At 45.5% G+C, this 11,345-nt stretch overlaps 1 protein-coding gene across 6 annotated transcripts in view; it reads left to right on the top strand.

The window, feature by feature from the left end:
- The window catches only part of BANF2 (BANF family member 2), a 37,723-nt gene that overhangs the window by 17,278 nt on the left and 9,100 nt on the right, over positions 1 to 11,345 (top strand). For 3 of the 6 annotated variants that reach the window (XM_017895496.1, XM_017895494.1, XM_017895495.1), the window contains one exon: positions 8,401 to 8,529. In XM_017895496.1, coding sequence (XP_017750985.1) covers positions 8,404 to 8,529 — 126 coding nt within the window. In that variant the 5' untranslated portion in view covers positions 8,401 to 8,403. Of the gene's footprint in view, positions 1 to 5,405; positions 5,623 to 7,766; positions 7,828 to 8,400; positions 8,530 to 11,345 lie in introns of all 6 variants that reach the window. The other 3 variants (XM_017895497.1, XM_017895498.1, XM_017895499.1) reach the window with 2 other exon arrangements.

Genomic DNA, 11,345 nt, shown 5'->3' with positions numbered 1-11,345 from the left:
AAAAAAAAAAGAAAAGAAAAAAAAGAAAGAAAAAAAAAAAAAGAAAAAGAGAGACGGGGTCTTGCTCGGTTGCCCAGGCTGGTCTTGAACTCCTGGGCTCAAGTGATGATCCTCCTGCCTTGGCCTCCCAAATTGTTGGGATTACAGGAGTGAGTGACAGCACCAGGCCAGCCACCCTCATTTTCATTCTTTCTCAGGTCATTTGAAGGGAGAACACTAGTCATTTGAAGGGAGAAACTGCAACTCTGGGGAGTGTGGGTAGAGGTACAGGGAGCCAGGAAGCAGCATTGACAGATAGTATTCCTTTAGATTCTGAGGGGTGAGCATCTGGGCTCCTTTGGGCTTTACTCCATCAGTGCAGAGGTCCCTTTGTCCTCTTACTGCAGACTGAAGGCACAGCAGGCCTCCAAGGAACAACCCTGGGGTCATTCTTACCCTCATGCTCTCCCTGCCGCTTGGTGCTACAAGACTGGAGTGTTCCCAGGGCATAGGGGTAGATGCTCTGTTTTCCTATAAATCTGCTTGGTTTGGGAGATACTTATATTCTCCATATCTTTGAGGCATTAACTATGTAATAAAGTAGCTTTTAATAAAGGATGTCAGTACTTTGAATATATAAATCTACGTTTTAAAATAAAAGTAGAAACAGAAAATGAAGGCACTGAGCAAAAGAAGCAAATTTAACTACAAAGTGAAAGAGCTGTTCATCTAGGCTAGTTTCCCTATACCGTCATTAGGGTTAGCTCAGAGCTTCCTAGTAGCCCAAGTAAAAAGGGAAATAAGATCTTTACAAATTATTTTTTATCATAAAGGTAGAAATATACCAATTTTGAAAGGCATGCTTTATTCTTGGTATTAAGTTCCAAAAGAAATATGTCATGTGGGATAATTTATAAAACAAAATGTGAGTAGCAACAGTCTCAACCATGTTCCCACAGGTGCAGATTCCCCTGCCCAACCCCTGTAATACACCTTGTGACTACCCTCTATAATAGGTGAGGGAAAAAAGCTAATTTTAAGTATTAACATCCCACTTTCCTAGGGTAAGCAATACCATATGTGTCTAAATATAAAGCAAACATGGAAAATAAGATAATCTCACAGTTTCTCAGCCAGAAAATCCCCAAAAATGCTTTTTGGCCACTTGAATATATAAATTTTAGGGATACAGAAAAAATAGCCTTACATCTACCATTTGATTTCATAATTTAATTACATACATTTGAAATCACATATTACATAAAATAATATTTAGAAATGTTCATGCAGCAATCTGTTAATGGCAAAATAATATATGAAAATATTGCACTTTTCCCATTGACCTTTTGCAATAACAATGGTATTCTAATGGGAGTCATTTTTTGTGTTGTAGACTTTTTTTTGTTTTTCGTTTTTGTTTTTTTTGAGATGGAGTCTCGCTCTGTTGCCCAGGCTGAAGTGCAATGGCGAAATCTCAGCTCACTGCAACCTCTGCCTCCCAGGTTCAAGCAATTCTCCTACCTCAGCCTCCCAAGTAGCTGGGATTACAGGCACCCGCCATCATGCCTGGCTAATTTTTGTATTTTTAGTGGAGACAGGGCTCCTGACCTCAGGTGATCCACCCGCCTCGGCCTCCCAAAGTACTGGGATTACAGGCATGAGCTACCATGCATTGTAGAATTTTTAGAGAATAACAACTTCACTTCCAGCCAATGGTAGAAGAGATGTCCCTTTCTGAATCCATGTATAATGTCCCCACTGGAAATTGTATCTCAAGCCCCAAATAGCCATTTGTATGGCATTAGAGCAGTTCCCCTATCCTCACCCCATTTATCTGATAGAGGGGGAATATTTGTGATCACCTCCTTATGAAGACCTGTCACACAGCTTTTAAAAATAACCTTAAAGGATGTCAAACATTTGCAACTGGGAGATGATTCCTTTGGGAACTGAGATTAAATTCTACTGATTCCTTTATTCCTTTTTTAAAAAGGTGACTCTCTAAGCATCTAAAACCAGAATTGACTGTGGTCATTCCCTGCCATTGTGTTCTCCCCAAACAGGACTTTGTGGTTCAAAATGCAGTAGGGTCATTGACAGAACACCCTGTAATACAAGAATTTTTACAGGGCAGGATTATGTTGAGGCATCTGCTTAGTTCTGTTGTATGATGGCCAAGTGCTTAAGCTGTCCATAATGCACCCAACCCTGCAGCTCACCCAGGGTTACAAGAGGGATGCCTTAGAAGAGGGGTGCTCCCCTGGAAGACGGAGAGCTAGTGTGCTTTGCCAGGTGCATGGTTGTTGTTGTTGTTTTGTTTTGTTTTGTTTTTGAGATGGAGTTTCACTCTTGTCACCCAGGCTGGAGTGCAATGGCTTGATCTTGGCTCACTGCAACCTCCACCTCCCGGGTTCAAGTGAGTCTCCCATCTCAGCCTCTCAAGTAGCTGGAAGTACGGGTGTCTGCCACCACACCCAGCTAATTTTCTTTTGTAGTTTTAGTAGAGACGAGATTTCACCATGTTGGCCAGGCTGATCTCGAACTCCTGACCTCAGGTGATCCACCTCAGCCTCCCAAAGTGCTGGGATTATAGGCGTGAGCCACCACACTCGGCCCAGGTGCATTGTCTTGAACAGGTTATTTACTTTCCTGGGCCTTGGTTTTCTTATGGGAGAAATGAGGGGTTTAGGCTAGATTAGAGAAGGATTTTGGGGAGCACAAGGGGGGCATGGGGATGGCATCATATATTGGGGGGCTCTAGTGCCCTCTTCTCATTCCCAAGTCAACAGAGAGTAATTCTGCTTTGATCTATTTTATATCAAGGAATTCCAGGTAAAATTTCCTTTGAAGTAAAGATCTTTTTTTTTAATTAAAAAAAAAAAAAAAAAGAGGAGCAGCTTGTTATTGAGGTCTGTCTGCTCTGAAGTTCTCTGACTTCAAAGCCATTGGGGTCATAGTTGTCTTCCTATTGATGGCTAATGAGGACATGATGCGCCTGGTGATTTGGGGGTAGATGCAGCCTGGGAGCTGCGAGTGTGCGCCATATGGCAGCACAGACGCTGCAGATCCCACCACTAAGGCCCGTTTAGCTGGAACCCCATCATCCCAGCAAATCTGCTTGGAATTTTATCAGATAGAAGCAAAGGACAAGACATGGTCCTCCAATTTTGCAACATACTTGAGTCACTTGGGGAGTTTTTAAAACTTCTGATGTACAGGGCATACCCTATGCTAATGAAATCAAACTCTGGAGGTGGGATCCAAGCATCAGTAATTTGTAACTCTCCCCATGTGAGGCCTAATGTGCTGTCAAGTTTAAGAATAAGTGCCACTGGTACAGTTGCTTGGAAAACAGTATGGCAATTCCTCGAAAAATTAAAAATAGAATTACCATATGATCCAGCAATTTCACTTCTGGATATATACCCAAAAGAATTGAATGCAGGTTCTCAAAGAGATATTTGTGTACCCATGTTCATAGCAGTATTATCCACAATAGCCATAAGGTGGGAGCAACGCAAACATCTATCAATAGATGAAGAATAAACAAAATGTGTTGTGTACATACAATAGAATATAGTTCAGCCTTAAAAAGGCAGGACATTCCGAGACATGCTGCAGCATGGATGAACCTTGAGAACATTATGCTAAGTGAAATAAGCCAGACACAAAAGGACAGATATTATATAATTCCACTTAAATTTTTTTTTCTTTTCAAATTATCTGCAGGGCAAGTTCTACACAGTTCCACTTATATGTAAGTTCCACTTATATGAGGTATCTAGAGTAGTCATTTTAACAGAAACAGAAAGTAGAATAGTGGTTGCCAGGGGTTGCAGGGAGAGATGGAGACTTGCTGTTCAATGGGTATGGAGTTTCAATTTTGCAATTTGAAGAGAGTTCTGGAGATTGGTTGCACAACAATGTGAATGCACTTAACATTACTGAACTGTGCACTTAAAAATAATTGAAATGGGACATTTTATGTTAGATATATTTTACCACAATTAATGCAATAACATACAAAGAGTAAGTGGCATCATGAATGTCTTGCCGGTGAAAGTGAGGTCTGTGGGCAGCAGCGTCACCTCTCGTGGGAGCTGGTTACACACACAGTATCTGACGCCTGTCCCAGACCTGCTGTCAGCACCTGCATTTTTAAACAAAAAACCCCCAGGTGGTGCGTGCACTCACTCAACTTTGAGAAGTGCTAGAGTTGTCATGAACCAAATATTAGACCAGGGTTTAGAAGATCAGAAGATGTAGCAGACATTGTTGTTTGCCTACCCAGCATTCATTCCCTCTCTCCCCTCCCTCCCTCCCTCCTCCCTCCCCCTCCCTCCCTCCTCCCTCCTCCTCCATCCTTCCTTCCTTCCTTCCTTCCTTCCTCCTTCCTTCCTTCCTTCCTTCCTACAGAACTGACATTTCTCTGGAGTAGCCTCATGTTTCAGAGGGGGCTCACCTCATCCACCTCCATAGCAGTCCCACTCCCCTGACCAGTGGCTGCTTTACAGGTGGGCATGTTGCCGGGTTCTGGCCAATGAAACTAAAGGAAGTTCCACTGGAGAGTTTCTGGGAGAGGTTGCCTCCCCTTGAGGACGCCCAAGAAGAAAAGGCCTCTCCTTCCTTTGGAAGTTTTTTTTTTTGAGATGGAGTCTCACTCTGTTGTCCAGGCTGGAGTGCAGTGGCGTGATCTTGGCTCACTGCAACCTCCACCTCCCAGGTTCAAGTGATTCTCCTGCCTCAGCCTCCCGAGTAGTTGGGATTACAGGCGCATGCCACTACACCTGGCTAATTTTTGTGTTTTTAGTAGAGGTGAGGTTTCACCATGTTGGCCAGGCTGGTCTCCAACTCCTGATCTCAAGTGATGTGCCTGCCTCAGCCTCCCAAAGTGCTGAGATTACAGGCGTGAGCCACCACGCCCAGCCTCTTTGGAAGTTTCCACATTGGAATGGGACCCAAGCAAATTCTGGAGGCATCTTGGGACCTTGGGAGCAGCTATCCTGGCCCTTGTTCACACAGAGTTATTGACTGATAAGATCCTGGGTCCACCTCATCAAAGGATTTCTTGTTATATGAGATTAGAAATGTATTTATTGTTTCAGACCACGTGAGGCAGGATTTTTCATTACTTGTAGCCCAGGGTTTTTTTTTTTTTTTTTTTTTGTATTTTTTAGTAGAGACGGGGTTTACCGTGTTAGCCAGGATGGTCTCGATCTCCTGACCTCGTGATCCACCCGTCTCGGCCTCCCAAAGTGCTGGGATTACAGGCTTGAGCCACCGCGCCCGGCCCCCCAGGGTTTCTTAACCTGTATGCTATTGACACCTAGAGCCAGATAATTCTTTGTTGTGGGGTGGTTGTGTGCATGGCAGGATGCCATGCCCTGGCCTCTGCCCCCTAGAGCCAATAGTCCTTCCCCCCCCAGGTGTGACAACTCGAGTGTCTCTGGACATTACCAGTGTTTCCTGGGGATGGGGGCCAATGGCCCCCAGTTGAGCACCACTGTTGCAGCCAAAGGAGTGGTAAAGAATGTGAAGACCTTTTCATTCTGACCTCCGACGTTGCTGGAGAACCCCAGGAGGGCAAAAATCACTGCCTATGTCCCCGCCCCAGAGGTGTTGCAAGGATCAAAGTGAGATCAGGTGTGTGAGAAAAGCAAACACACACAAGGTGTTACTAACCATTACCCGTCTTTGATGCTGCTGATGCATTGATAGCAATGTTGTAGTTTCCATTTATTCTTAGATTTCATAGGCAGAGATGTTTAACTTAACAGATGGCCAGCATGGATAGTGAATGGAATTTTCCCTCAGCAAAGGCAGAGCAGCTCATGAGACTTTCAGGCTTTTCCTTGCTTAGAAATTCTGGATTCTCACCCAACTCATCAATTCCAATTCTCAATCCCCAGTTCATCATCCCATAAAGCCATGGGTGCTGAGGCGTTCTCCTGTTAACACCTGCGTTAAACACCATCTTGTACTTACGAAACATATTTTCACAGATGAAGAGACAGATTCCTATTTAGCCGCTGAAGAGAGGTCGACGCCCTCGGCTCACACATCTGTGGATTTAAGACCCACAGAGTCAGGGGACCATGAACAACCTCTCATGTGTTTTGCTCCACTTCCTAGAATCTGCTGACACATCAAGGCCACTTTTGTTAGGAGCCCCCTGACTACCAAAATCAGTGCCTTTGGATTCATCTCTTCTGGGAGAGTTCAGTGTCTTCTGAAGTGTTACAAAACATACTTCGGGGCAAGGAGCTCGACTTTATAGAAAGGTCTGGAGGAGAATAGGGAGGGTGGGGACAGGAGAAGGGATGGGGCTGTGAAAGGGAGGCGTTGGATGCACCTGATCATTTATGTCATCGAATACTTGCCATGTGCTCGGCAGAGGGGCTGGTGTTGGAGTGGGGAGCAAAGGCCATTAGGAGGCAGCTGCAGCCCTTGGGGGCCTCGTGATCTACTGGGGAATGTATGGAGGACATTGGGTCATTCCTGTAACATAGTCCCATATGGTATGGGGTAACTATCCCCAGGAACAGGAGAACTATCTTGATTTTGGTTCCCCCAGCCCCACCCCTGCAACCCATGGGCTTTGAGGGGCACTGACTCTCTTGCTGAGCCCAGAGGTAGAACACACAGACCATAATTTTTGTTTTAGGGGTTGGCATATTACAGTTTGAACCAGAGAGGGCATTTGTTGGGGGCCTCTAGGAAAAGACAGCTTTGTGTTTCTTTGGGGGAGAGGGCTGTGGCTTGCAAAAGCGATGCTGCAGCCCAGTTACTTCCACAAAGGAGTTGAGCTGAGGACTGAGCCCATTCACAAAGAAAGACTGAGTCAAGAGAGCTGCCGGGAAATCAGTTGGAGCCTTGCTCAAGCCACATCTGATCTACTTCTGGACTTTTTGGTAGTATGTGCTAATAACAACTCCTTATTATGTAAACTGATTTACACTGAGTTTTCTGATACTTTCATCATAAACTGTCCAAACTGGCACAGAATTTTGTACCAGGAAGGGGATGCTACAATGAACAAACCTTAAATGTGGATTGGTTAAGAGACATTCAGGCAGAGAGCAGCAAAGATGTCTCTATCAAACTAGGAAGATGTTGGCCAGGCACGGTAGCTCATGCCTGTAATGCACTTTGGGAGACCGAGGTGGACAGATCACCTGAGATCAGGAGTTCAAGACCAGCCTGGTCAACATGGTGAAACCCTGTCTCTACTAAAGATACAAAAATTAGCCGGGCGTGGCGGCATACACCTATAATCCCAGCTACTTGGGAGGCTGAGGCAAGAGAATCGCTTGAACCCAGGAGGCAATGGTTGCAGTGAGCCAAGATCATGCTATTGCATTCCAGCCTGGGCAACAAGAGTGAAACTTCATCACAAAAACAAAACAAAACAAAAAACTAGGAAGATGGTAACCCTCATTTAACAAAATGGCCAGTTTTGCTGGCATGCAGACCTAATGCTTATGGAGCCCATGATATTTCGAGATCTTCCAGGAAATATTCAGGATGTTGGCTACCTCTGGCAGTCTTCATTAAGGTCCTAGGAGACTCAACTCCTGGGAGATGGTGGTCCATTTAAAAGTGGAGAGGGATGAAAATAGTTCTGCTAAGAGAGAGAGTCTTTTCCCTGGGGCCTGCAATCTAAAGTTGCAGGAAATTGATGAGCAAGTCCTGCTGTTTGGGGAAGCTGATTTATCTGGCTAAAGTTGGAGCACAGGCAACAAATGAGGCAACTTAAGCAAAAGCCATCTTCTCTTCCTTCTTTCGAGGTGGAGTTGGTGAGACCGATGAGTGCCGGAGCAGCTCTTTCACCACTGTGAGGGGAGCCAGGCAAGAATAAAGCCAACACAAGGAGGGAAAGCTGGAGAATCCCCAAGGAATGGAGCTGTGACCCATTGCCACCTGCAGGCTTTGGATTTCTAGAATGTGTTCTTTACGATTTGAGCCAGTGTGAAGAGTTTCTAGCGAGTTTACACTATTATAGAGTGTGATGAACACTGAAATAAAAGTATGACTAAAGTGTTGGGTGGTTAAGAGAGAAGGTGGGTTAATTAGCTAAGAGAAGCAAGTTGTTGCTTTAGGCATTTAGAATGGAGTGAGTTGGAAAGAACCCACTGCAGTTCTTAATATTAAGCACACTATTTTCGTGGAAATTTATTCGACTCATCTGTGGCCATCATTAGTCTTCTCTTGGTCCATCCAGGTAGGAATGGATGTGTGAAGGCCTTAGTGGAGGCCAGTGCACCTGCATTTAGCAGACCCCAGGAAATGCTGGATGACGGAAGGAATTCTGCCATCTGTTGCCCCAGTCCCCTGGTGGGCTGAGGGAGTTCCCCATTGTCCATGCACACTGGGAGCAGTCAGGTATCTGCTAATCCTCCTCTTTCCCCACTGCTGTCGCAGGAGATGGACCACATGTCTCCCAGGCTGAGAGCCTTCCTCTCTGAACCCATTGGAGAAAAGGATGTCTGCTGGGTGGATGGCATCAGCCATGAGCTCGCAATCAATTTGGTCACCAAAGGTATCAACAAGGTAATTCATTCTTTCTTACTTCTCTGACTTCTCTTCCCTACCTTTCTTCCCCTAGTCCTGCCAGATGGCAGTTCCTGCCACGTGTCCCTGTGAAGGGCCATCAGAGAGCAAAGCTGCCGCTTGGCGGGGTGCCACATGCTTTCATGCTATTGACCCCACATGCTCGGGCAGCCTCAAGGGCCTGCAGATGATGGGCACATACACACAGAATGGTTTCAGCTCAGTGCAGCTGGGCTGGGCATGATTCACTTGGTGTTCAAACACTCAGGGGTCAACAGAAGTAGGTTAGCTGCCGGGGTCTGAGGCGAACTGTCAGAATGGGTGATTTAGGTGCACTCCACACCCCATGAAGGGACCCATGGCATCTCGCTTGCCCCTGCCAAGGCATCAGCCTGGCCACAGCAAGTGAAGAAACAGGAGCCTGTGGTCTACACCAGAGTGAGTTATTCTATGATGTCACTCTCAGCCCAAGAATGACCTCAAGGATATCCAGTGGAATTGGAATATCCTTTTCTATGTCATTGTTTGTTTTATGGGGCTTTAAAAAAGCTGCTTAGGGCCTCAGGAGAGGATGAGACAGTCCCAAAGAAAATGCAAAGAGAGTGAGCATAGACAAGGCAGGCTGTGAACTCACAGAACATGGCACACCCGGTCAGGAGAGGCACCAACTAGAGCTGTTGCTATTCATTCTCCTCAGTGCCCCAAGTCAGTCTACCAGGCAGGACAGTGTTACAGAAACAGCCAAAGAGGCTGGGAACTACTGCACACATGACCGATGACTAGTTTGGTTTGCATCTAAATCTGAACCATGAGAGCCGTGGTTTTCTGATTACCCCACTGCTCTGCACTAGCGGTAAATATTCGGAATAACGCTCCAATCTGCGAGCCAGTTTAATGTCCAGTAGATGCTATCGTCAGAAACGGAAGTGCCCTATTGGATAGATTGGATTCTTTCCTTCCAGATGAAGGAGGGAGAACCATTCCCTAGGGAACAAATTTTAAATGAAAAAAATTGTGTACTTTTATTATTTATTTATTTATTTATTTATTTATTTATTTATTTAAGACAGGGTCTCACTCTATTGCTCAGGCTGGAGTGCAGTGGCGCCATCTCGGCTGACTACAACCTCTGCCTCCCAGGCTCAAGCAATCCTCTCACCCCAGCCTCCCATGTAGCTGGGACTACAGGTGTGTGCCACCACGCCTGGTTAATTTTTTGTATTTCTTGTAGAGACAGGGTTTTGGCATGTTGCTCGGGTCGGTCTCAAACTCCTGGACTCAAGTGATCCATGCACCTCGGCCTCCTGAAGGGCCGGAATTATAGGTGGGAGCCATCAGGCCCAGCAAAAAATTCCTTTTTTAAAAAAAGAAATAATTGTTCTTTTTACTTTCCTGTTGTGATGTAACATACCTAGGAGAATATGTACTGATAAAAAGGGTACAGATCAATGAATGTTTACACATATATGTACACTCATGTACCCACTACCCAAGTCTAGCAATCAGATGTCTCCAAAATTCCAGATGGTTCTCTTGTGCCTCTTCTTGGCCAAGGCTATCCCCTATCCTTAGAGGTAACCACTCTTCTGATGTCGAACACCATTGATTAAACGTGTCCATAATTGTGGGGTTTTGTTGTTGTTGTTCAGCTATACTCATTATTTTAAAAATGTTTTTATTAAGGTATAATTGACATACATACAGTAAATTTCACCCTTTGTAGTACATAGTTCTAAGAGTTTTGACACATGCATGCAGTGATGCAGCTGCTACCATAGTCAAGACACAGAGCAATCCCATTACTCAAAATACTCATTCCCTTGTGCTCTTCATATTCACCAGCCTCAGTCCCTGGCAACCACTGGTTTATTTTCTGTCACTGTAGTGTTGCCTTTTCCAGTTTAAGTCTGTGTGTACGAATAGCTTAACTGTGCTTTAAATGAGGATTATAGGTGGGTGGGTTTTAGAACAAAAAATGAATGAATAATGGAAAAATGTCAGGCATCTGAAAACTTGCCTGTAGAGTCAGGGCTGTGGGGACCGTTTGTCTGTGTGCAGCCGGGTCCCTGGGGATGTGCTCCTCTTGTGTCCATGACCTCCTGGACAGTGCAGTGAGCACTTTCCTAGAGCTGCTAATTTTAGGCACTAGCACTGGGGCTGTCACCTGCATTCTTTGCTTTGAGCCGCCCACACCTGTGATTGAGATGAGGGTCCCTCTCTCCACTTTATCAATGAGGAGACAAGGGCTCCGAGGAGTAGTGCCTTGTCCGCTCCCAGGTGAGGACTGGAGCAGCCGTGGATTGTACCATCGCAAATTGCACAAGAAGATCCATGGCCAGGTGGTTATGCCCAGCAGGGAGGAGGCTTAGACTAAATTTGGCAGTGAGACCCCGTATCAGGGTCTGGAGTCTGGCGGGGCCTGTAGTAAGACCCAGGAGGAGACCCAGATGTGGCCCCTCCAAGATGGGCAAGTGCTTCAGGGTGAGAACCCATCTGAAGTCAGGGCCAGCAATGACAGCATCCCGGGCGGGCAGATCCTGGCAAGACAGGGTTCTCAGATTCAGCCAATAAAGATGCTGGCTCTTGGTGGTTTTAATTTTGTTTTGGTTTTTTGTTTTTGTTTTTGTTTTGAGACAGTCTCATTGTATTGTCCAGGCTGGGGTGCAGTGATGTGATCTCAGTTCACTGCAACCTCCTCATCCTGGGCGCAGCCACCACCTCAGTTTGCCAAGTAGCTAGGCATGCACCACCATGCCCAGCTAATTTTTTGTTTGGTTGGTTTTGGTGTTTTCTTTTTTTTTTTTTTTTTTTTTTTT

Source organism: Rhinopithecus bieti, unplaced genomic scaffold (assembly GCF_001698545.2).
Source record: "Rhinopithecus bieti isolate Rb0 unplaced genomic scaffold, ASM169854v2 scaffold_25396, whole genome shotgun sequence".
Taxonomy (NCBI): Eukaryota; Metazoa; Chordata; class Mammalia; order Primates; family Cercopithecidae; genus Rhinopithecus; species Rhinopithecus bieti.
The sequence above is the reverse complement of the archived record's forward strand: the minus strand, read 5'-3'. Positions and strand labels throughout refer to the sequence as shown.